Source organism: Ctenocephalides felis, unplaced genomic scaffold, assembly GCF_003426905.1.
Source record: "Ctenocephalides felis isolate EL2017-DRISC unplaced genomic scaffold, ASM342690v1 CF-g0.4_SCAFFOLD_01886, whole genome shotgun sequence".
NCBI classification, from domain to species: Eukaryota; Metazoa; Arthropoda; class Insecta; order Siphonaptera; family Pulicidae; genus Ctenocephalides; species Ctenocephalides felis.
In genome coordinates, this window is record NW_020538040.1 from 11,447,532 (window position 1) to 11,475,454 (window position 27,923).

The 27,923-nt window shown below is 30.5% G+C and overlaps 1 protein-coding gene and 1 long non-coding RNA gene across 4 annotated transcripts; both read left to right on the forward strand.

The window, feature by feature from the left end:
• Positions 1-5,523: 5,523 nt before the first annotated feature.
• Positions 5,524-26,201, forward strand: LOC113374641 (fatty acid synthase-like; the record flags this gene model as incomplete). The annotated part of the gene is given in 32 exon segments (XM_026614616.1): positions 5,524-5,622; positions 6,491-6,616; positions 7,403-7,637; positions 8,863-9,046; positions 9,282-9,573; positions 9,683-9,842; positions 9,845-9,907; positions 9,984-10,207; positions 10,509-10,702; positions 13,749-14,447; positions 14,796-15,096; positions 15,303-15,475; positions 15,583-15,827; positions 15,927-16,071; positions 16,140-16,497; positions 16,568-16,913; positions 16,997-17,237; positions 17,331-17,485; positions 17,557-17,657; positions 17,769-17,988; positions 18,170-18,451; positions 18,526-18,647; positions 19,202-19,420; positions 19,489-19,612; positions 19,749-19,912; positions 22,113-22,268; positions 23,526-23,709; positions 23,832-24,038; positions 24,117-24,418; positions 25,309-25,506; positions 25,563-25,745; positions 25,851-26,201. Coding segments are annotated over 32 exon segments (7,053 nt in total), but the record flags the coding sequence as incomplete, so codon positions are not given.
• LOC113376508 lies at positions 11,284-12,875 on the forward strand. Of its 3 annotated transcripts, none has more exons than XR_003367035.1 (6): positions 11,284-11,784; positions 11,849-12,090; positions 12,169-12,281; positions 12,356-12,511; positions 12,588-12,736; positions 12,814-12,875. It is a non-coding gene; the product is annotated as an uncharacterized LOC113376508 (long non-coding RNA). The 3 variants fall into 3 exon arrangements; XR_003367034.1 differs by having other exon boundaries at positions 11,289-11,784; positions 11,899-12,090; positions 12,588-12,732; positions 12,814-12,835; XR_003367033.1 differs by having other exon boundaries at positions 11,290-11,784; positions 12,588-12,732; positions 12,814-12,835.
• Positions 26,202-27,923: the final 1,722 nt, after the last annotated feature.

Below are 27,923 nucleotides of genomic sequence, written 5' to 3' on the forward strand. Positions count from 1 at the left end.
AAATTATTGAAAAAAATCTTACTTTACTAAAACTATTTTCAAATTATTTTATAAATAATTTAAATAACTCGAATTTGTAAATATTTTAAAATAATTAAAAGAAAAATAAATTTATTATAAAATTATTTAATATAAAAATAAAATAATAGGATTATAATATAATATTAAATCAAATATTTGACCAAAATACATTGTTTAAGTCTGAAAAAAATTTCATACGTCTTACTATAGCAATTTTTAGATATTTACAGAAATATTAGGAAAAAACTTATATTAAAACTAATTTCGAAATATTAAATCATAAATATTTAAAACAATTACATTATTTTAGGTCTCAAAAATTGCATGCGGTTATTATATAGTTATTAGGAAAATTATTCAGAAAAAAAATATTATTTTACTAAAAACTATTTTTGAAATATTTTATGAATAATTTATAAATACATTTCATATGATTTTTAAAGAACTTTAAATTTTTAGATAATTATTTAAATTAATTATAAAATTTACAAATTCTCACTGAATTTTATCAGTGTAAAAAATTGTAATGAACAAATCAATTCTTATACAAATCCATGATTATAATTCAATTCATCTGATATTCCAAATACAGTTTTAAAATATTATATTTTGTATTTTTTAATTTTAAAACTCAAAAACTTTCAAGTGAAGTTTTTTTTCTCATTTAATTATAACAAATATATAAATAAATTATTCACTTTTGTAGGGTAAGTTATTGTAATCGCAAAAAATCGAAAATGAAAATTTAAAAAAAAATTCAATATTCTCAGAAAAAAAATTCAAAAATTTTCAAAATTTTGGTTTTACGGTACGGGAAGTTCCAGCAATTTGCCATGAAGCACTGAGCCTTGCACAACTATTTATTTATTCTTATTCAATAAATGCTTTCATATGAAAAAATGTATATATAAATAATTAGTCAAAATTGAATTTAATTTGACTGTTAAAATTTTACTAATTTCTAAAGTTCGAAAACACTTTCAATACAATATATTTTTAATAACAAAATTATAATAAAGACAGAGTAGTAACTATTATTGTTTAAGTTTTAAGCGTTAATTAATCTGTAACTATCTACATATAAAATAAAAAACAAAAATCAAAAAACAATCACAATTAATATGGCATAAATTTTAAATATACATATGAAATACCTAATTCAAATTAAAAATTCTAGATCAATTTCTAAATTAATTCTTTTCTCTTTGAACATTGTAATAAAATTTGAATATTCTACTTTATACTAATGAAATGAATAGACTATTTCAAACACAGGTAAAAATTACAAGAAACTTGTGTACATTTGACCTAATAAAAATGCGAATTATTTAAATCGATTAAATGTGAACCAAATTCGTAAAGTAATGACAGCAAACTAAGCATAATTAAATTTTATTCAAATTGCTGATTGAACACATTGATGGATATATCTGTTTAATAGTTATAATTATCATATGTATATATATATATATATATATAATATAATATATTATAATATGTATAAATGTTAGTTGATTTAGACATTGAAATATGTCTTACAAGACAATATCAAACAAAAATGAAAGAATCTTTATTTGATTCATATACATATATTAGATGAGAGAAGGCTATTACATATTTACATATATAATTTTGTTTACATTTTTTATTTTACATATGATAAATGTAATGAAGTGGCTTTCTTTTTTACTTATTAAATACTTACTTACATAAATATTTTTTTTACATTTTTCATTTTGCATATAATATAAGAAAAAAGTTTCAATTTTACTTGATGTTATTTTTTCCAAAATATTTTCCTATATATTTGTTGATAGTAGGCTGAAAAACACTATTTTTGTCTATTACTACATAGAGTAGAACGGGGCTTAAAGGTCCGCAAGTAAAAAGGACTAGCACCGATATAACAAAAACAAGTAAATTAAAGAATTTTCTAATAATATTTGAAAGTAGATGGTAAAAAATCCGTAACCAGTCATCACCTTGATTCTTACGATCGCACTATCGGGAGATAAACGGCAGTTTAAAAATTCTTATTAAAAGTATTTTGTTTCGTTGTTATTTGTTTTGGTTGTGAGCACCGTTGTTTAGTTTACGAGACTTTAATATAATTTTTAAGTATACGTTACTTAATTGTTATAAGATGTAAATTCAAAAAGGGGTAAAAAGGACCAACTGAATTTTACCCAAACGTGCGTATACAATAAAAAATAGCAAAAAAATGTAAATTTAGTTAAAAAAAGCAATTTTACAAGAGATAAATTAATATAATAGTTATTCCAACTCTGCTGGTTAATATTTCTGACGGAATACCAGATCGAGGTTATAGACAGTGTTATCTCTGTAAAAAATGTACCAATGAAATTTTATTATGCATTGGTTGCTTAATGTAGTTGTCATTTCGTAAAATCTCTTTAAAATTAAAAATAAGACATTGGACATATTTGACACCTGGCCGTCTCATTTTACCCCACCTATGGGGTAAAAAAGTCCGAATGGCATTTTTTAATTTTTCTGTAGAGAAAATAGAAAATTCTGTAAAGAAAATAGAAAATCGAAAATAAAATTTTTTGCATATCTTCACGTTTTGAAGGTTTCTGAACATTTTGGCATACCTCAGAAGAAATGAATGTGTGTGTGTGCGGATACAAATTATCGTCGACGATTTCGCGAACACGGATGAACCAATTTGAATAATACGAAAAATATTCGATACCTACTGACAAGGAGACGTGCTGATTAGCTTTGGCAAAGCCAAGTCTAGCCATTTTGGAGATACGGGGCAAAAAATGCCACAAACGGTAGCTCAGTTTTTAAGAGAACAGAGCGTCCAATTTGAATAATTCAAAAAACATTTTACTTGTATTAACAAGGTGAAGAATTGATCAAATTCTCATGAAGGCAGGTCTAGCGGTTTCGGAGATCTAATGAAAAAAGTAAAAAAAAAATGCCATTCGGCGGTTAAAAATGATCATTAGACATATGCACATCAAATTATCAGATATTTTATAGAGATTTTACCAATAAGTATAAATTTTGTTTACATTCCTATGGGTTCCGTACCAATGTTTATCCGTTAGACGGCGACGCGGCGCTTACGCGCTTTGATATTTCGTCACTAAAACAGCTACGCAGCGCGGTTACTTTAAAAAAAAGTTCAGAATAATTAAAAAATTCAAAATATAAAAAAAATCAAGAAGTCTTTTTTTTCAAAAAATTCTTTATTCTAATATTTTTACAGTTTTCAAAAAATTTAATTTAATTTTTTAAAAAAATAATTTTCTGTACGTTTTATCAATTTGCCCTAAAATACGATGCTCTGCACCACTAGTTGTTAGTTCTTATTTGTTTTCAAATGAAAATTTTCATTATATTTTTAGTTATGCCAATGTATTAGCGAATCGGATTTTCTGGCATAAACTGAAAAGTTAAAAAGGATTTCAATTATTCCTTTCTATTCCTAAATAATATCCTCCAACTCTCGGCCTACGTACATCTATTATTTTACACGTTTAATTCATTTTCTTTTCTTGAATAAATTTCATTGCGAGTTATCGACCTCTTTTATTGTCCACAGAACATTTTTTCCAATACATAATGGGGAGATTAACTTCATTCTAAATTAAAATCGTCGAATTTGAATTTATGGTAATTCGCAATGTACGGTGTTTTATATATAAATGATTGTTGTCGATTATTTTAGATTTATTGAAGGTTTTGATCTACTATTTTATTGGATACATACAGTGCAGTTGGGTAAAATAATTCTGAAAATCGTTTTTTGCGATTCTGTGAACACAGCAACGCTGAGGACGTTAAGTGGATTTCAAATTTTGTAAGTTTTTGATAATTTTATTATATTATTTTGGAACTATTTATTTTATAATGGCTCGTTTTTATAAGTGTCGATATTATAGTACCGCTAAAAAATCTTTTGGAATATAAGTGAAATCAATTTTATTATTTTAAGTCTTGAATTAAACGAATAGGGTAGGTCGGGGCACAAAGGTCTAATTCAACTTTGAGAAATCAAATTGTGAAAACCAAACCAATTATACCATAAAAAATACACATCAAACAAACAACTGTCGGACTATGTTCAGTAAAACTACTCAGCTAATTCATCATTGTAGAGACGTATTTATATTTTAAATTTTTTTTTCAAAAATTTATCACTTGGTCCTTTTTACCCCATGGGCGGGTTACAATGGGATAGCCGGGGAACGAGCAGATCCAATGTATTTTAGTTGAAGGGATTTTGTGAAATAATAGCTACATTATTCAATCAATGCAAAATATAAATTTTATGGGTACATTTTTCGCAAAGATAACACTGTATATAACCTTGATCTGGTATTTTGTCAGAAACATTCATCAGCATAGTTGAAATAGCTATTTATTTAATTTATCTTTTGTATTGCTTATTTAACTTAATTTATTTTTTTATTTACTACTTTCTCATAGTATACACCTTTGCCAGAGTAAAGTTTCAGTTGTTTTTTTTTACCCCACCCAGGTGTAAGCTTTTACAGAGGTTTTAAAATAAACTGTTGAATTTTAAAATAAACTGTTGAATCTATTTTAAAATTAACAATATATATTATGAAACAATTAAATAACGTATACTTAAAAATTTAATTATGGTCTCGTAAACTAAACAACAGTGCTCACAACCAAAAAACTAACAACGAAAGAAAACACTTTATATGTTATGGATTTTCAAACAATGTCGTTTATTTTCTGGTGGCGACGTCACAGGAATCAAGGGCTGGTTACACATTGTTAACCCTCTACTTTCAAATATTTTTAATAAATAAATCTAATTTAAGTTTGCATACATTCTTAAAGTTTTGTGTCTGAAAATTAAAAATTAAAATTTTCAACTTAATGTGTGATAATGAAAATTTTGGCAATTAATGAGTGATATGTTAGAATAGAATTAGATTGAATTAAAACTTTCACGTAAATTTGGAATTTTTGCTGAACGAACTTTACATTTTTTTGCAAATCGAAGCTTCAAAAATTCGGAAATTCGAAAGTTGTATAAATCAATGCCGTTTATTTCCGATTTTTGATGTGTGGTTGCATAGTATTTGTTTCTCTAACTTAAATTTATTATCAATAAAGACTTTTGATTCATCCAAATTAACAGAAGCTTTAGTACTTTCTCAATTTACAGCACAACGTAATACATTACTGGCCTGTATGTTTTATTTTAAACAAAATTAACCATCGAAATTTATTGCTTTGACTTGACCACTTATTCACTGGAATAAAAAAATGATTTATTCTGATAGAAATTTAATAACAAATTTATAAAAATTCACACATTAAATACTAAAAATTTATTATGCTGTACTATAAATAGTACTAGTAGCTAACATACGTCATAATTTCCAATTAAATCTTTAGTATCATTTATTTTCTATTTTCAAAGTCTCAGCCGACAACCAGACATTGCCCAAAATGCCGGAAGAACCAACGAGCACCGTGATTGTCCAGCCGCAAGCACCAGGCGAAGAAGTAGTCATCTCTGGAATGTCTGGACGTTTTCCAGACAGCTCCAGTGTCTTGCACTTTAAGGAAAATTTGTTGAACAAGGTAAACATTGTATAAATATAATAAATTTATTGTGAATTTTCGCTAGCACAATGAAAATGACTGATATTGGAAATATCAGTCCTGATCCTGAATCAGGACTATCAGGTCTTGATAGTCGTGATTCAGAACTAGAAATGTAATTAATTAAAGTGTTTGGGATGTATGTTTGTATGAAAGGATTCAACAAAAATAAGGATTTGATTTGTTCTGATTATGCCTAGAGCCCAACTGTTTTTGTTGAAGGCAGGTCCGGTTGTTTTAGAGTTGTATAAAGTGCTAAAGGAACTATATGAGGTCGATTGTTAATATTTGATCTATGTAAATTGAAGAATTTTTTAGTGATATTTTAATATCACGTTTAAATATTTTTCTAAGTTTTGAGATTTTACCAATAAATGAGACTGTGCAAAATTCTTATAAACATTTATCCGAACAAAGAATTCAACTGTTCAGAACTTAATTTTTTATATATTTTTAGAAAATCTTATTCGAATTTTAATGAAGTTGGTTTGATTTGAAATTTGGTTTATATTATTAGTGTTATTATAAATATATTCTTAGATTTTTTACATTTAACATTCTTGGATTTCTATACTATGTATCTGTACTAAGTACTATGTGTACAAAATATTTAAAAAAATAATTTATTATTATATTGTGATGATGAGTAAAAATAATTGATGTCGCTTTGTATTGATGATTATCACACCAGAAAATATACAATTTTCTTCAACAATTTTGTAAAATTTAATATTTAAAATTTCTACATTGTAAAACTGTCTAATAATTAATAAAACCGAAAGATTCAGCAACAATTATCTTAAGATACAATTTTAATAAATTTTATTAATTTGTTTCAATTATTTAGGTCGACATGGTGTCAGGAGATGATAGACGTTGGTTTTTGGATCATCCTGAAATTCCTCAAAGAACAGGAAAACTATTAGAAATCACTAAGTTCGATGCAGATTACTTTAAAATAGAAGATCAACAGGTAAATATATCATAGATAAAGCATAATTATTAACATAAAGTAAATATAATAAATAAAACATAATAAATGTAAAAATAGTGTTATGTAAAAAGTAATAAATAGAACAAACATATGTATTAAATTATATAAAATATCAGAAAAATTATTCTATACATGAGCTGAGTTAAACCCCAACTCTATACATAATAAATAATAATGGATAGTATTGCTCTAGAGCAGGTCCATGAGCTCAGTTAAACTCCAACTCGATTCAGTGAAAAGATGGTGTGAGAGAATTCGCATTGCCATTCCACATCGCAGTGCCCGAAATGAGCTATTTTCAACTGGAAACATAATTTGATCTATATTTTCAAGTGAAAATAGACATCGCTTCTGCATGATATCAGATCCACGCAACGCGATACGTTTAAGTTTTACTCCATGGAGCACCTAAATTTTATACATACATAGTTTATTCTAAATATAAAAAATATCATATTATTTAATAATCAAACGTACTAAATCTAATGGAAAATTATTAACCCTTTCCACTCGCGAATTGCGTATTTTATACGTATTTTGCTGCCGCTACGGCGGCATCCGTGTCGAAAGGGTTAAATTAGTTATGGCATTATTATAATCATGGAATAATGTTCATTTTCTTTATAATAATTACTAGTTATAAAATTTACATCACGATGTAATAAAATTTTATAAAATGTAAAAATATTTTGAGTTGCTAGACATATTCTTTTAAGAAAATTCTCTTCAATCATTTATCAAATTTATCCAAATTTCCTTTCTCAGGCCGACAGTATGGATCCTCTGGCTCGTATTCTCCTGGAAGTTGCCGTGGAGACTTTGATTGATGCTGGTATACAGCCAGAAGAAATAAAAGGTTCTAGAACTGGTGTAATTATTGGCGCCTGCTTCAGTGAATCCGAAAAAACTTGGATTTACGACCTGCAGCACGGTTCTGGTATTTTGGGCTGCAGCAGGTCCATGCTGGCTAATCGTGTCTCGAATTGGCTCGAGTTATCAGGTAATGAAGATAATATTTATTTTTATAAGGTTTATTAAGGAAGTAAACTGATATACATATCTTGTACATTTGTTCAGTGTTAACCCTTTTCACTCGCGAACTGCAAGATTTATATAAATTTGCCGCCGGAGCGGCGGCATTCGAGTCGAAGGGGTTAACATTTAATTTACCTTCAAAACAAATTAAACATGTTTTCAGGAAAACTTTATTAAAAACTGTTTGGACAAATTTGCTAGATATTTTACAAATCTATAATAATGTAATCTTCTCAATTAATTAGTTTTACAGTAAGCTTTTAAACTAATATTGGCGTTACATTCGTTAAAATTTTCCGGCGTGAAATTTCTGTTACAATTGCAACTTGCAAGTATATGAAAAATGTGTCATCGTATGGTGACATAGAACACCACAAACCTAATAAACTAAAATCAGCGATAATATTACATACATATGTCACTGACCTCTTTTTAACATGATTTTTGTAATGGTGAAAATATGATTAATCTTAACATATGGTCAGTAAATTTGTGATATTTCTACGGATAAAATTTAACTTATATCTTTATTTGCAGTATATAAATTTTTTTATTAATAAATATTTACCATTTTTTCAATAATTTAATGAGATTAAATTCAAATAAGATTTTTAAATTCAATAAGATTTTTTTTAAATTATTGCACAATTTAAATAAACTATAATTAAATTTATTACATTTATACAGATTAATCTCTAAAAAAATCTATGAAAACATTAAATAATGAACAGTTGCTTTTGGACAAAGAAAATAACTCATACCTGATTCCATTTTTTGTTTACTCATGTTTTTTTTTCAATACTAAAGTTTGAATTTATGTTACAACTGTTAAATTATATCTAGTGCCAATAGTTGGATGTGTAGTTAAAATACATATAAATTGGAAAAACATGTGGATTTCTATTGAGGGTCTTTAGGTAAAAAATTTTAAGATGTATATATTTTTTGAGGCTTTTTGTTCAACTCGGAATCACACATTTTGCAAATACTTTCAGTTAACTTATTAATTTTTAAAAAAATATTCTTATGTTTTTTATTTTGTTTAATTGTTTTGCAATATATTGCAATCTCAATTTCACATAGCACATTTAAAGTATTGTTAAAAGTAATATTTCAGAAATTCATTTGCAGGATCCTGTGTGCTATTTTTATGAAATCACTATTATAATTTAAATAATATTTGTATCTAGGTCCTTCTTATTCTGTGGACAGTGCATGCAGCAGTAGTTTGATGGCTCTGGAGCATGGATACAGAGCTATCAGGAATGGTTATTGCGACCAGGCTCTAATTGGAGGTGCCAATTTATGTTTACATCCATTTGTTTCCTTACAATTCTCAAGATTGGGAGTACTGAATCCGGACGGAAAATGCAGGTAGATACAGATCTTTTCGATCTTTAAAGTAAAACGAAATTATTAAGTTAAGTAATTTTAATTTGTTTTTATTGGTAAAATACTATAATTGGTTTGTCAGAGTAATGATTTGTTTTCCAATTATGTTTTTTATTACAGAATTGTTATGTTATATTTTACTCAGTAATATTTAGTGAAGGAGTACCACTCTTTCCAAATACATTTTTCAATAGTCATAGCCTTTTTCTTCCTTAAGGTGTTTTGACGAACGTGCCCGCGGTTACGCCCGCAGTGAAGGCGTTTCCTTCATCCTCCTCCAACAGGCAAAAGATGCAAAAAGGATCTACGCACAACTTGTCCACGCAAAATCAAATTGTGATGGTTACAAAGAACAAGGCATTACCTTTCCTTCAGGAACAATGCAAGCTAAACTTCTACGAGAAGCCTATCAAGAATGTGAGGTAGATCCTAGAAAAGTCACATTTATGGAAGCTCATGGAACTGGTACAAGAGTTGGAGATCCAGAGGAGATTAGAGCTTTAGATGAGGTAAGAGATCAAATAACGAAAGATTAATATTTAGAATTGAAAATATTACCTGGAAGCTTGAAGCATACAATTTATTCGACTGTAAGAATTAATACTTCAATTTTACTAGATATTCTGCACTGGTCGTGACAAACCTCTTCCCATTGGATCTGTGAAATCTAACATTGGACATGGAGAACCGGCATCAGGTATATCTTCTGTTGTCAAAGTGTGCATAGCTATGGAAACAGGAAAAATTCCACCAAATCTTCATTTCGAAACACTAAAAAGGAATTGACTGCTATTGTTGAAGGCAGAATGCAAGTCGTGACTGAACCACAAGATTTGATGGGAGGTAAGTTCTCAAATACCCTAAACTAAAAACCCCAAAACTAAACTGCTACATCAGAGTTGATTTTTTTCACTTACAGGGTATGTTGGTATTAACAGCTTTGGTTTTGGAGGTGCAAACGTGCACGTTTTATTAAAATCACCTGAAGATCTTCTGGCTAGAAAACGCGTTGAGAATAATGTATCAGAGCTTAAAATTCCTTACCTGATTTGTGTTTCTGGACGTACAAAATCTGCAGTTGATATGCTCCTTGATGGAATTCATCAGGAATCTCAATTATTTACCCAAAACCTGCCAATACCGGTGATGAAATAAATTTGGACGTGTCCAACTCGTTCAAGCAGCTTTTAAGAACGGCGTTGAAGGGCATGATTATCGTGGTTTTGGGTTTTGGATAAACGTGGTTACGAAATATCGCGAAGTGATGCTATGATTGACAACGTGTCCAAAAAGAAACTGTTTTTTCTATTCTCTGGGTATGATTATAACCCTACTTTGGCTAGAGGTTTGCTTGTTTTCCCTGTATTCCAAGAAGTGATAGAACGTAGTAATAAATTTTTGGCTAAGTTCAGTATTCAATTGCTAAAGATGGTTGAGGATGTAGATTTTGGAGCGTCCCGAAATTTTGAGTAGGAAGCACGTGGCTTCGACAGTTGTCCAGATTGGCATTGTACAACTTTTGAAAAGTTTAAAAGTTGAGCCTACTGTTATAATTGGACAAGGAGCTGGTGAAATTCTGTGTGCTTTTACGGATAAATGTTTGACTCTGGAACAGACTTTGACGGCTGCCTATTTGAGGTAATATGAATCTAAATTTATAATATTTTATCTTTGATTATTATATCACTAAAATTTCATCAAATCGAATACTTTAAGGGTAATCCTAACTCAAGGCATATATATATGTGTGGTATCTGCTTGTATGTGTGTGTGCATGTTTTTATGCATGGATAAGTTTATATTTATATATATACATATATAAATAAATATATATATACATTATATAAATATATTATATATATATATATGTGTAATATATATATTAACGCACACATAAATAAATTTAAATTTTAAAGGCATTGCACTTGACTTTGAAAGTGTGGAGAAATTTGCATACAATACTATTGATTTATTCAATAAATTCAGTTATACTTTATTTCTTGATTTCTTTCAAAATAACACTCTTATGGTAAAGCCATGTTTTTTTGCATATATTAAAAGTTTAATATATACAATCCTCTTTATATATGACAAAACAAAATTCTAATTCAAAAGGACAAGAGTAAATTGGTTTTTAAAATTCGGGGGGTAGCACTTCTTAAATATAATTAAATTTAGAATTAGAATATAAACCAGTAAACACGCGATGTGATCTTCTATAATATCGACATCGTTATTATAATGCGGTTATCGAATCTACGCCACAAGAGGATTTTAAACTTGCGTGCGCTTGTGTGTGTTACAATACACGCAAAGCTCGCATTGAGTTGTCTCACGAGACATAAACACGCGCTGTCGGGGGTAATGACATCGTTGAATTTCATGTGAGATACATGTCGTGCGCTGGTGTGTGTTAGCACACATGCAAAGCATAATCAATGACGTCACACGGCGTGAAGCAAACGCGTCGTGCGCTGCGTTGTGTGCGTTGTGTGCTGGTGTGTGTGACCATACAAAGAAAGCTTTACATCAGCGCGCCGTGGCCACTGGTGGAACCGACTGTTTCTTTGACGAAAGCTAAACTAACCGCTTACAAAATGGCGCAATATGTCACGAATTTATCATGCATCAAGTTATATTTTCTTTAGTATAATAATTACATTCGTTTAGTTAAGCAACTTGTTTATGATAATTGTAGAAAAGTGTAGAAAAATGACACCGTAAGTATATCATATATTATTTATATAGATATGTAATTACTTCACGATTTTGAATTCCATTTAGTGCATTATATCCTGGGATGAAGAAACGTTATTTTATGTCGATTTCTTTAGATGACAAAGGAGGTAACCAAATAGCATATCTTACAAAATCTGAGGACAATAATAAGGATCGTTTATCAAGGTTAAAATAATTATTTTACTAAATTAAGACATTAACATATCCATGTGTTCGACATAACCTCACTTCTTAAATCTCTTAAATTAGTCGGTTGAGAAGCGGATCGAGAATGATTGTTTGAATATGTAAGTCACTACAAATATAATAGCTATACAAATATATATAAACAGCAAACACGTATGCCATGTTCATATTTATTTCAGAAGTCGTACAAAATTGGAATGAAACGATGAACAATATACAGATCTTTAGACAGGCTCAAATAATGTATGTTTAGGAGCAACTTGAAGATAATGGAGATTTATCTTCTTAATATGTAAGTTGATTCATATATAGTTGCTGTATATATATTATTTGGTAACAAATACATTATATTTATAATTGTTTTAGAAAACCTCTAAAATTGGGAACAGTATGTCATATATGCATGAACTTGATTGATGTATTGATGTATAATGAACTGAAGATATAATGAATTCAATCAGGTTAAAAAAAATGTATGTGCAAAAGCGACTCGAAGACGATTTAGATTTGTCTCCTGAATATGTAAGTTGCTACACATATGGAGTGGTATATATATTATTAGATTCAATAAAACACATTATGTTTCAAATTGTTTTAGAAAACTTCCAAGAAGTACATCATATATGAATATCCTGTATCCTCGCATTTGATGTAATGAACTGGCGATAGAATGAAATCAGTCAGTGTTAAAAATGTATGTGTAAAAGCGACTTTAAGATGATGGAGATTTGTACACTGAACATGTAGGTAGCTACACATATGGTAGCTGTATATATATATTATATTATATACAGTAAATCACATTATGTTTGAATTTGTTTTAGAAAACTTCCAAAATTTGGGGCAGTATGTCATATGTGCATAATCTGTATCCTGGCATTTGATGGCAATGAACTGGCGATAGAATGAAATAATGAAAATAGGCAGGCTGTTTGATGTATAAGGAAGTGGCGATAGAATACTTATGCAACACTTCACACTTCACGCCCCAAAAATAGAATTACGTTCATTAGATATACAACAATTTTCATTAAATATACTGTTATTAATATGTTAAGATTGAATAATTTGTAAAAAGTTTTCTAGTATAGTTCATGTTAAAATTTTATAATTTCAAAACTACAATTCTAATTTGTAATATTTAAATATTGTAAAATTTCTTATTATTCACGTAAATAAATGCTTATTCGTACAGAAAAGAATATTAATTGCATTACGTCATCACTTTCAGGTGCTATTACGTCATGAGTCGCCATTTTGTATGACGTCATGACCGAATCGTTTTCATTCGCCAATGACGTCATGACTGGGGTGAACGCCTTACGTCAGACGGTCTTATCATAATAAACAAACATATGTGGGTCAACGTCGATTTTCATGTATCACGAACGCCACGTGCGCCAGAGACCGAACCTCGATAGTTGTTCGATAGTTACATAAATTTGCGGCCGTATCCATTAAATATCGAGGACAATGAATATGGGAACCGCATGTCACACGACCTAAATAAAATATTGCCACGATGTTGTGGCCATATCGCATGTTTACTGGGAACATCGAATAAAAATTAGGTTTTATAGAAATTTTATCTCATAATCAATTATATCATAAATTGACTTTATAATAAACATACTTTTTTCAATATTTTTGAGATTAGTTATTTGTTAATAGTTATTTAGAAATACAGATTTGATTTTGATTGACTAAACACTATATTCCATTTTATTTGTATTATATATAATATTTTCTAAATATTTAGATCTCGCATTATAGCTGAATATCGCCTACCAGCCCTCTACACTGCTGTTGTCCACCGGTCCAGTCTTATAGTATCATCTCTTTTAACCGAAGGTGTCAGTGTCACATGTCATTTAACTCCTGAATCAACATTAGTCAGTGGCCACAAAAAGGACGTAGCGGCCTTCCTCAAATTTTTGGATTCTAAAGGAATCGAACACGACAACATATCTCAAGAAACCGTTGTTCCATTCCACAATTCAGAGTTCATGAAAGAACTTTCTGATGATTTGCTGAGGGCATACCAAAGTACAATGTTTGAAACGTTGGCAAGATCTGAGAGATGGGTATCTACTTCTACAGAAAACGAATACTCAACTCATAACGCATTATATCACGTGAATAGTTTAGTTAATCCAAATTTACTCCAGCAAGCTTTATCCAAAGTTCCTGGAAATTCGTACGTCTTTGAAATCAACTCATTCATGCCACAATTTAAAGGAGTTTTAGAAGAATCGATTGAATGCTTGACTTATGCAAGTTTATATGTCAGAAGAGGTGAAGAATGTGATGTAGCTGGCCAATTTCTGGAAACTATGGGAAAATTGCATTGTTTAGGAGAAAAAGTTGATATTAACCAGTTGTATAGGCATGAGTGGCCCGTGGGTAGAGGCACACCCATGTTGTCCCATTTGATTGGATGGGATCATGGACGAGATTGGTAAGAATCATGATATATATCTATATATATCTATATCTATATTATCTTGATTTAGTAGTTTTTTGATGTTGAAATCTTGAGTGAGTTCTTGAGGGCGATACATCAAACAAAGAAAAGCCCAAGCTTTAAAATAATCTTTATTTCCAAACGTTTCGACATTCAATTTAATGTCATGACATTAAATTGAATGTCGAAACGTTTGGAAATAAAGATTATTTTATAAATCTTGGCTTTTCTTTGTTTGATGTATCGCCCTCAAGAACTCACTCATATATATATATATATATATATATATATACAAATGTAATAAATTATAATGAATGTTCTATTTATCTTTACTTTTACTAGGTATGTTACTTCCTACAAAACTTTGGAAAAATTAGAAACAGGCGAAAGATCAATCTGCATTTCGGCTTTTGATCAAGAAAATGAATACTTGACCGGTCACGTTATAGATGGACGTAACTTATTCCCTGCTACTGGTTATTTAACTTTAGTATGGGAAACATTTGCTATGATGCGTGGTGAAATCTTAACAGAAGTTCCTTGTATTTTTGAGGACATTCGATTTTTGCGCGCTACCAATGTTCCTAAAGATGGCAAGATTGATTTTGATATTATGATTCAAAAAGGCACCGGAAAATTCGAGGTAATAAATAATATAAGATATTATTGTATATATATTTTATCAAATTCATAAGTTAAATTGTGAGTTATAAATCAAACCTAAAATATAAGGAGTTTTGATACATTATTTGATTATGATAGTTCTAAGAAAACCTTAAGTTTTACCATAAGCTACATAAAATTTTGATCATCTTTACTTTTATTGATAGTTGATTTACATTTGTCTAGGTTCTTGAAGGTGGTACTACCATCGTAACTGGTACAATTTACCACCCTGGTATTAGGCAAACCAAGTTGCCTGATTTGCCAGAAAGAGTTATTAGAGACACTTTCCCAGATTCTATTCCGTTAGCTGCTAAAGATGTTTATAAAGAATTGAGATTGAGGGGATATAATTACAGGTATAAAGAGTTATTATTTGGTGTTGGCAAATTCAATCCAATCCAATTTATTTGGAATTTCGGTCTTTGTAGTAAATACTTAGTTAAATTTAATTATTTCCTTCTAGCGGTGCTTTCAAAGGTGTAGTATCTTACGATCAGCAAACTTGTGATGGTCGCATATTATGGGCCCATAATTGGGTCACATTCATGGACTGCATGATGCAGCTTCAAATTCTTTGTGAAGATACAAGAGGATTGTTTGTACCTACTTCAATCAGAAAATTGAAAATTGATACACGTGCCCATATCCATGCTATTCACGCTCTTGGAGAGGATAGAACCTTCAAAGTTGAGCTGCATCCAGATATAGGTAAACAAAAATTAAATATTCTTTTATAATTGAAATATTATTTTTTATTTCTGCTTGCAAGTTAATTATTTTACATGTATTTACATTTTTTTTTGCAAGGTGTTATAAGAGCTGGCGGTGTTGAAATTTGTGGTTTAAAAGCTAGTGCAATTGCAAGAAAGAAGCCAGCAGGTGAACCAGTATTAGAAAAGCACGTTTTTGTACCAAACCACTTGCAAACTGATTGTGTTGATGATGCAGTGAGGTAGATACTCTTGTGAAGATAAAAAAAATAATGTAATATAATAAGAGCAATTAATTTATTATTTTTAGATGCATTGTGCAACAGATTCTCGAAAATATTCCAATATTGAAAGTCAAAGCATTTGAATTAGTCGATAAACTTCCTAAAGTACCTAAAAAGGAAGAAGGCGATTCCAGCGATCAGCCAGAAATTGATTACTTGCAAGTGAATTCTATGGAAATACCTTTATCTCCAATCTTAAGGTCTGCTTTAGAAGATCTGCCACTAGTGCAAAGTGATATGACAATTTGGGCAGAAACTGCTAATCCATCAGAACAACAAAACGCAGATTTAGGCGCTGGTGTTCATCTGTCAGAAGATAAGAAGTTACCAGGAGATGGTAAAAGCACATTGTTGATTGGTACAGCACTATTAAATAAGAAAGAGGTAAATTAACTTTAAAAGTTATTGCTTTTAAATTTAAGTACTCCAGTTTTAAATAAATAAATTATTATAGGACCTTGAAAAGGCATTACCAACTCTGCGTGCAAATGGTTATGTTATATCACGAGAAGATTTATCATTTTCCTTAGACGCATCTGCGATTTCGGCCATTTGTCCAGGATTAAATCTAGTAGCATCTTACAAATTGCCGCACGAAATATTATTATTGTTACAAAGAAAAATTCACAAGACTAAACCATGGCATGTTATTAAAGTTGATGAAAGTGATGATAAGTTTAGCTGGTTAGAAGAATTAAAGTCTCAAATTAAAATAGCAGATAGTAGAATTTTATTGCTAAATGAGAAACAGAATACTAATGGTATCATGGGACTGGTGAATTGTGTCAGAAAAGAGCCAGGTAAAAATAAAATCTTTTTCTGTAGTACATATTTTACTAGCTTATTTTTTGTGCAACCTACTAATTTGTCTTTACTTCTTAAGGTGGTGATTTAGTTCGATCTCTAGTAATCATTGATCCAAAAGCACCAGCATTTGATCTTGAATTAGATCTATACAGTAAACAATTAGATTTGGATTTAGTATCCAATGTTTTCAAAGATGGATGCTGGGGATCTTATCGGCATTTGCAAGTCAAGGATTCCTTGGTTGATAAAGGCCACAGTTATGCCAATGTTATGACTAGAGGAGATTTATCAAGTATGAGATGGATTGAAGGACCTTTGAAGTAAGCCAATTTGGTTTCTTTAATTATATTCTTATTTTGAAATAATGTTATATTTATTTATTTTAGATATGGCACTGAAGATACGGAATCCAACGCCGGTAACTTAGTTCATGTTTATTATTCAGCCCTGAACTTCAGAGATATCATGACAGCAACTGGTAAATTGGCTGCAGAAGTAGTTTCTCATGGAAGACTTAACCAGATGTGTGTACAAGGTTTAGAATACGCAGGAAGAGAAGTCGATGGTAAGTTTAATATTTTTGTAACACAGTAAAAAGTTGCGTAATAATTTATTCACAATCATTTTATTTCGAAGGCCGCAGAGTTATGGGTTTGGTTGGAAGCGGTGCTTTGGCCACAATTCTGGATGTTGATCCAATTCTATGCTGGGGCATTCCATCTCATTGGACTTTACAGGTAAATTAAAAACATTATCAGTATTAATTTCTCCAAAATTACGAAAACAATGTTAATTAATACAGCCAAATAAATGCAACCACAATTACAGTAAGGATTATTCATTTCTAGGATGCAGCTACTGTCCCAGTAGTATATGCAACAGCTTACTATGCTTTAGTATTAGCTGGAAACATGACTGCTGGTCAAACCTTGTTAATTCATGCAGGAAGTGGTGGTGTAGGTCAAGCTGCTATCAACATTGGTCTCCATGCTGGATGTAAAATTATCACTACTGTTGGAACTGAGGAAAAGAGACAGTTCTTGTTGGATAGGTTCCCTGAATTAGATGGTAATGTATATTTTGGCAATAGGAAATTATATGCACTGTAATATTATAGCTTTATGCTTTATTTTGCCATTTTCAAGAATTGTAGTTTTTTTTTATAATGTCTATGTAATACGTTTTTACTTGTTTCTTTCTTCTGATGTATTTTGTATTAAGATATCTTTTAAATAATAATTCCTTTCAGATCAAGACATTGGCAATTCCCGTGACACCAGTTTTGAACAACTTGTCATGAGAAGAACTGGCGGTCGCGGAGTTGACATTGTTTTGAACTCCTTGGCTGAAGATAAACTTCTGGCTTCTTTGAGATGCTTAGCTCCCCATGGAAGATTTTTGGAAATCGGTAAATTTGATTTGGCAAGCGATAACCCATTGGGTCTAGGAACATTTATGAATTGCAGTTCTTTCCATGGAGTTACCTTGGAGCATTTGTTTACTGCTGAGGCTTGGGAGAAACACAGAATAGGTAATACAGTAAAAATTTGATGTATTTTGATGCTAAAATTAATATTAAAAAATTATTATAATTTTTTTTTGCAGGAAAAATGGTGAATGATGGTATTGCAACAGGAGCTGTGCGACCTTTGTCAAGAACAGTATTTGATAGAGATGATGTTGAGCAAGCTTTCCGTTATATGGCAGCAGGAAAACATATTGGAAAGGTTAAATTTTTATTTGAGTATAAAGCAAATTGTACAATTATAGTCATTGGACTTATACATTATTAAATATTGGTCAGGCTTTGCATAAAATGTTCTTCATAATGCAAAAACCTGCACAATTTTTTAAAATAATAAATAAAAAGTGATGACTACTGATATGGTTAAGTGTGATTACTATTACGCAATCATATAGAATTTTGTAGTTTTGTATTGAGTCCAATCCAATTTCTTTTCCTCTCAGAATTATGCACATTAATGCTGTTTTCTTTTCAAGAGAGTTATAGATCCAATTTTTGTTATACATGCTTTTTAACCCACTTTTTAAAATTCTTTGTATAGTATACTGTAAATTCAGTACTTTATTAACTATCATCAATAACGCAAAGCACATTGCTCGTAAGCATAGTGCATTTTTTAAGAGATTACCTTTGAAATTCTATCTCTAATTCCACAAGCAGTACCAATTTTTTATTGCAGCATGATATCTCGGTTTTAATTTTTTAAGTTTTCAAGCACAATCAGTGACTTATACTATATAAACTAAAATTATTTAGGTTCTGTTGAAAATGCGTGAGGAAGAACCAGAAGAAGATTTTGTGCCTGAAAATAAACAATGGCTGGCAAGTCCAAGAGTTTATTGTGAACCTGACAAGAGTTATGTGATTGCTGGAGGTCTTGGAGGTTTTGGTTTAGAATTGGCTGATTGGCTTGCTCTTAGAGGTGCCAGACATCTGGTTTTGAGTTCTCGGAAAGGACTTAAATCAGGATACCAGGTAGAGTAACCTACAATTTATAATTCCAATGTGCAATTGAGGTTCTAAAAATGTACTGTTGATTATAGGCTTCTAGGGTTAGAGTATGGCGCAGTTATGGTATTTCTGTTGATATATGCACAGCTGATATCACTACACGAAAAGGCTGTTATGAACTTTTGCATATGGCCTCGTCCATTGCACCAGTTGCAGGTAAATTTTATCTTAAAATACTACTTTTACCATATTAACAATAAGACAAATATTTGATTTGCTATCTTAATACTAATATATCTTCATATAGGGAGAACTGCCTGTTATTCATATTAAATCTTTATATTGTTTACAGGCATTTTCAATTTAGCAGTAGTTCTTGAAGATGCTATTTTGGAAAATCAAAATGTTGAGAAATTTACAGCATCATTTGCGCCGAAAGCTGTAGCTACAAAACATTTGGATGAACTTACAAGGGAATTGTGTCCGTTATTGAAATATTTCGTCGTCTTTTCATCAGTGAGTTTAAAAATGAACCATATGAAGTTTTTAAGGAGGTATTCTACTGTAGAGTCATGAATTTCGCCCGGTTTTTGAAGCGCTGTATAAAGGAAACAAATAATATTTTTACTATCGATTTTTTTATCATTTGTTTATTGATATTTTATTATTACATAAAATAAATATTAAAAGAAAAAAAATAAAATTCACAAAGTTATGAGCAGTCAAAGTGGGGGTTTCCAAAAAAAGAGGGTGCCCTGGCGTACATGATTCCAACCCTCCTGGTGATTTGAAACATAAAAAATAGATGGATTTTTAATTATAATAGATGCCGCTATCGTATGAACCTTGGATAAGTTTTAAAAAAAAATTTTGTTTGAATGACGGCAGTTTGAAAAAAAATTTTTTTTTTCATGTTTTTTAACAATTCCGAGTTTTTTAAAAATACTAAATGAAAAGTTATAGCTTTGGCAAGGTCCATACGATAAAGCGATGTATAGGGAAAATTTTCTCCAAATTTGAAGTAAATCGGTTCATTAGAATTCGAGATATCCTTACCTCGAAAAAAGTAGTTCCGAGAAAAACGCGTTCAAAGTTTTGAGACAAGTCGGACCCGAACCGAGGCCACGTCACGAAAACGGCTATAACTCAGGAAATAATAGTAATTTTGGAAAATCCTTTTAATGACATATTTTTGAATAACTAAACTTTGAAAATATGAAAAAAAAAATTTTTGGATTTTTTCAAAATTCTACAGTAGAATACCCCCTTAAGTAATAAATTAACAATAACATTTTTTATTTTTAAAAATAATAATTATTATGTTTATTTTTTATTTTATTAAATTATTTTGTAAAAAATCTGCAAATCTTAAATAAGCACTAATATTAAATTTGTTAATTAGTGTAGGTACATTTTTATATGAAAAACTAGCCGGCCCGACAGACTTCGTCCTGTCAAAAACATTGTAATGTGGCGGTGTTTTGTGCCTACCTTTTTTCTATTCTTTGCAAAAAATTATCCTGAACAGAACCGTCACCCTGGTAATCATTCGGTGTGAATTAAAAATAATTAAACACTATAAGCATTTAAAAGTAAGTAATTGTAATAATGTAAATCATAATTCAAAAATCAGTTCAATTTTCATTGTAGTGCTTTGTGATAAACGATGTTTTTTGTTTGATTACCTGGCGCATAGACAAACAAATCTGATGGTTTTCCAATACGGAAACAAACAACATACAATTTTCCATGTGAGAAACATGGGTTTTCTAAATTAATACCACAAACACTTAATGATACCATAAACGCACTGGAAACGCATTGGAATGCATGGTGCGAGAACATCTTCTGCTTTATACTATCCTTTGAATATAGTTGGTCGATATTTCGCAACATTATAATTGCCGATCCAACCTTTAATTGAAGATTGTGAGGTGACAATCCTAGCAAATCCAGCGAATTTAAAAACTCCGGTGGATCGTCTTGGTTAGTTGTCGAATCAACTGATTCGCCTGTAATTTGTTCTTGAATTTTGAAATTTAATTAATGTACATCAATGTTTTTGGCTGCCAGTATAGCTTGATTAATAGAAAGATATATCTATATTTATATAAATATATTCAAAATTAGATTACCAAAAACTCCACAAAATGTCATGACACAGATCATTTTTTTTTACAAATTGCGTTGCCTACTCGATTAAAAAAGAAAAGGGCTATTTTTAGGGTTTTCCCGGCAATTATTCGTTTTTTTCTCGCCGTAACAACCATCCTTGGACTTCAACGAACATTTTAAAAAAAGAATTGACCAAATTAGTCCAGGCGTTGTTGAGTTAAGCGCTTACCAACACATTTTGCGATCCATTTTTATATATAAGATATAAACGATGCTCAGTTTTACAAATTCAGATTTTTAGATGACATTAGTTGAAAAGCATGGTTTGCTCAATAAAATCAGCTTGATATATAAATATCAAGTAGGTGTGTGATTTTCCACAAGTTTTGTTTCCAAATCTGTTTTGCTACGTTCCAAATTCTAAAATAATTTTCGGCTTTTTTCTAAATTTATTTTTATCGGGAATATAGTTTAAAATTTTCATTGTAAATCATATTAAATTTTTTATTACAGACTACGTAAAGTCGCGTGTGTATTTTAAATTGATTGATTGATCGAAAGTTTAAATGAAGTTGATTAATTAGGTTCAATTTTATTACAGGTTTCTTGTGGTAGAGGTAATGCTGGTCAGTGCAACTACGGTATGTCTAATTCAGTAATGGAACGAATTTGCGAAAATCGTCACAAGGCAGGATTTCCAGCTTTAGCTATACAATGGGGAGCTGTCGGTGAAGTTGGATTGGTTGCTGACATGCAGGTAAAATATCACAATATCTAATAAGTTATGCCACAATGCCACATATCTTCCATCAATTTGAGAAAATATGATAAATATAAAAAATTACATTATTTATATTCAATTTTCCACAACTGTAAAATCTAATTAATTGTTTATGACTATTGTTTGCATTGATCTTTCCTTAAATTTTGTCTACACGATGTGACAATAGAATATTTGCTACTTTATTGATTAACTATAACAATCGTTATGGCCTTTGATCCAACCGATTATTTTTTATCTAATTATTAACTTCCCGTAGGGCAAGTTATAGTAATCGCAAAAAAATCGAAAATGAAAATTTTTGCATTTCTCGACGTTTCAAAGGTTTCTGAACATTTTGGCATACCTTAGAAAAAATGGATGTATGTGTGTGTGTGTATGTGTGTGTGTGTGCGTGTATGTATGTGTGTGCGGATAAAAATTTTCGTCGACGATTTCGGGAACACGGATCAACCGATTTGAATAATTTAAAAAACATTCGATTCGTATTGATAAGGAGACGTTCTGATTAGTTTTTGGCGGAGGTAGGTCTAGCCGTTCCGAAGATATGGGGCAAAAAGTGACCAAAACGGTACCTCAGTTTTTAAGAGAACGGAGCGTCCGATTTTAATAACTCAAAAAACATTTTACTTGTATTGACAAGATGAAGATTTGATCAAATTTTCATAAGGGCAGGTTTAGCGGTTTCGGAGATCTAACGAAAAAAGTAAAAAAAAAATGCCATTTGGCGGTCAAAAATGATCATTAGACATATGCACATCAAATTATCAGATATTTTATAGAGATTTTAACAATAAGTATAAATTTTGTTCACATTCCTATGGGTTCCGTACCAATGTTTACCCGTTAGACAGCGACGCGGCGCTTACGCGTTTTATATTTTGTCTCTATGCAGTTAAAGCAGTACGATTGCTTTGAAAAAAAGTTCAGATCTTCCAACATATGTCAAAATAAAGAAAACATTTTTTTTTCAAAAAAAAAAGATTTAAAAAAAAATTTTTTTTTAATAATTTTTTTCAATTTTTTTTTTCAAAAAAAAAGTAATTTTATGTCAAATTTATAGTTTCTCAAAAATCTTATTTTTTCGAAGTAATTTTTTTTTCAAAAATGTTAATCGTTTTTTAAAAAAATAAAAAAATTTGGTACGGGAAGTTTCAGCAATTTGCCTTAAGGCACGATGCCCTAATTGCCTTAAGACAGAATTCCACTTACAGCTAGTTTTCTAATATTTAGGATGACCATAAAGAATTGGAGATTGGAGGAACATTGCAACAAAGGATTGGGAGCTGTTTAGAAGCGATGGATATTCTATTAGCTCAGTCTTACCCTGTCGTAGCCTCTATGGTTGTAGCTGAAAAACGAGCTACTGGAGCAGGTGGTGCTGGTGGCATTGTGCCAACCGTTCTTAATATCCTTGGTAAGAATTTGAGCAAGATGCTAAAGACGTAATTTAAGTCAGATTAATATAAGAAATAAATAAGTTACTATAAGCTTATGCACTATTTAAATCTTACATTCACACTTCATGCTATTTTTTAGGTTTAAGAGATTTAAAAACCGTAAGTCCTCATTCCTCATTGGCTGAATTGGGTATGGATTCTTTGATGGCCGTAGAAATCAAACAAGCCTTAGAACGAGAATTTGAAGTTTTCTTAACACCACAAGATATTAGATCTTTAACCTTTGCCCGGTTGCAAGAATTAGCTACTGCTAGGGATATATCTTCTGAACAAGCTGCTGAAGGAGGTAAATACAGTGTGGCAATAGCTAATGCAATTAGTATATAAACCATTTTTATTAACTTGGACATAAATTATATGATAGAAACTCAAGCTGCAAATCCTGCCGAGGTGGATCCTATGCGCGGATTGCTCCTTCTCATGGAAGGTGTGACTTCTGAAGAAGTAGCCAGTATGCCGGTGGTCCATCTGACAAGTCAGTGTGAATCCGAGAAGCCTCTCGTGTTCATAGTGCCAGGGATTGAAGGAGCTGCATCTGTCTTCAGAGCTCTTGCTAGTAGATTGAAGGCAAGAGTAGAATGTTTGCAATTAACAGTTCCTCAGAAAGGAAACAATATCAGAGAGATGGGACAAGCGCTGTTGCCTTATATGTTGGACTTACATAAGGCAAGTGAAAATCTTATTTTTTAACTTCCCGTAGGGTAAGTTATTGTAATGGGCCGAAAATTGGAATTGAAAATTTTTACATTTCTCGACGTTTTGAAGGTTTCTGAACGTTTTGGCATACCTCAGAAAAAATGGATGTGTGTGTGTGTGTGTATGTGTGTGTGTGTGTATATATCTATGGATACAAATTTCCAGTCACGTTTTAGGGCGCACGGATCAACCGATTTGAATGGTTTAAAAAACATTCGATTCCTATTGATAGGGAAAAGAGCTGATTAGTTTTTGGCAAAGGCAGGTCCAGCCGTTTCGGAGATACGGAGCAAAGAGTGCAGAAAATAGAAATCGAATTTTTGAGAGAACGGAGTATCCGATTTGAATCATCTAAAAAACATTCAATTAGTAATGATTGGGAGAAGTGTTTATTAGTTTTTGGCAAAGGCAGGCCCAGCCATTTCGAAGATACGGAGCTAAATATGTAAAAAATGGCAGTTTTTGAGAGAACTAAGCGTCCGATTCAAATGATTCAAAGAACTTTCTGCTTGTCTTAACAAAATAATTGATTTTTGAAAAAAAAAATTCCAACTTTTTTTTTTTTTTTAGTTTTTTGTATATCGAAAATATTTCAGATTTTATTTTTAATTCTGACTATAGTTCTAATATACTTTACAAATAATTTCAACTCTGCAATTCAGTTTATATAATTCTTATAAATATTAGACTTGAAAACATTCAGTATTCCTCGAACATTTCGTTACGGTACTGGAAGTTCCAGCAATTTGCCTTAATGCACGATGCCATAATTGCCTCAAGACACAATTCCACTTACAGCTAGTTACATTATGAACTCTAACAGTTAAAATTGGCGTTATCATAATATCATTTGTTTGCAGGATCTTAACCAACCGCTTAACATAGTAGCCTATTCCTTCGGCACACTTCCAATTTTAGAAGCCATGCTAGAATTAGAAGCTCGTGGCATAAATGTCAACTTAGTTCTTTTGGACGGTGCTCCTGCAGTAATGAAAGGATTGGTAGATGTGCATGTTGTTGGTGGTACAGCTGATGATGATACATATTTGCAGATTCAGGTAACAAAGTAATATATCTATTGGACTTAACAAATGTTTAATAAAATTATTTTTAGGTGTTGCTTACAATTCGTAGAATTCTTTCACCTGGTAACATGGATGTCATTCAGGAAACGTTGATTAAAACTAAAACTTGGGAAGAGCGGGTAGTTGCAATGACAGATTCCATTGAAGCGAACGATGAGCAGAGAAGCAAATATTCTAAGACTTATGTTAGGCAGCTGTGTGAAGCCATGTTGGTAAGTTTAATAAGTAATAGTATTGATGATCAATTACTAATAACAGTTTAAAATGCTGAGGTCAATAAATACATACTAGAATTTATTTATTTTTTCTTTTACCAGGTGAGATGCCGATCAGCCAAATACAACGACACATCACGTTTGCGAGAACAAAAAATCAAATCTCGTGTAACTTTAGTTAAGCCAACTGTTCTTTCTATGCGAGATGCCGCAGAGAATTATGATATGGACGAATTTCTGATTCAAGAAATGGAAATTAAAGTAGTCGAAGGCAATCACAGAACAATGTTGGATAATCCCAATTGTGCCGATATTGTGAATGATATTTTAGGATTTGGCGCAGATCCCAAAGAAGGTTTTAAGGAAATTGTTGGAGTTGATAAGGCTTCAATGAAGGGAGTTATGCAAAGTGAGATAGAAGGACAGAAGAGAGTTGGAGTTAGTATCCAGTAAGATTTGCCGAAGAAGGCCAACATTAGTAGTTATTACTGTTTGGGAATGAATCCTTGGATAACTTTTGCATATCTATTTCTTAACACATTGCGATTTTGTTTTCAAATACTTCTGGGTTCTCTCTGTGCTGTTAATCTCCTACCATTCTGTCAACTATATTACTGCAGATACAGTACTATATTACCACAAAGATATAAACGATTTACTCCAAAATAATACTGATTTATATAAAGGCTTTTTAATTTATAATTAAAAAAGTAATTCAACTCAAATGTGTTTATTTAATTATTTATATTGTTTGCAATCAAATGATAATGTTTTATTATATTATATCAAAAGAGCTTAATTCAATTATTTACAAAAATTTTGATTGCAGACACTTTTTAACTATCCTTTTATATCTGGCATGTATAGATTTAGTCAGCTAAACTTTCTCAAACCTTCTAATATGAGAAAACATTTATTTACTAATATCTTTTATAATTATTGGTTTCAAATGTTTTAACATTACTCGAAATAAGTTTTTTTGTATTTATGCATTGACTTTATTTCTTTCTCAATTAATTGGCTTGCACTACTAACTTATTTATTTCACCTTTTTTATTCATTTATTGTTGTGTGTATTTTATTATAATATTTATTCCACTATATGTAACTAATATTTATATAAGTAACTTATTACTGACTTTAAATAAAATACCTTTCTTATATCTGTGTATATTTCTTCTATTAATAAACAAAAAAGATTTTTTAACAGTCATCTATCCAATTAATAAAAAGTAAAAACTAAAAATGTAATATTTAAACAAATGTAATAGGCTTTTTAACAACTTTCACATTACTTTCCATACTCATGAATAAGTTTTATTTAATTTTTGTTTAATTTTTTAATATCTTCTTTTTCGTAAATATGACCATTAAGCAAGGCTTTTGTTCATTTTTTGTGGATTTTGTATATTTTTAAATAAGTTGTGTGTTTAATCCACTGACGAAGAGGATGAAAGACTTACATTATTATTTTTATTAATTTTTCTTTAATAAGTGAATAGATGCATAATACAAAAACTATTTTGTTTATAATTATCTTTTACTATCTAAAATATTATTACATTTATGTATTATTATTATGTGGTTGGGAAAAGTGATTCAATTTATATTTTATTAACACATTAGCAGGATAGTGATAAATTCAGTTGTTTCGGAAATTGACATTTTTTCTCAACAGGTAAATTTATGTGGATATTTACTTATTTATTGTTACATCACTCAAGCTTTTCGATTTATTTTTACAGATGATACTTGTCTTTGAACAGAAGTCTAATGGATTCTACAGATTTGCCAGTTGCATCAGTGATATAATCAATATAAACACACTTTACAAATTTAACGTTTATTTGGACTATAATTATAAAATTAGGACAGAACAGATATTAAATAATGAATTGAATCTGATTGAGAAGGAATGGAGACTGCCTGACTGATGGTGAACTACTTAGAATCTGCTTTTTGCTCTTTCTCCGGGGAACCACTTAGTGTTACCAATGGGGCACCACCACTCAATGTTACCCATAGGGTACCACTCGATGATAACGACTTTAATACATTTTGGTTTGTGGTATGTTACAGGGAGGGTATAATCATACGTTGTTGGTTGGTATTTTTTTCAAATATGAAGATTAATAAGCAGCATTTTTGTCTATTCTAAACTATAGTTTATTTTTA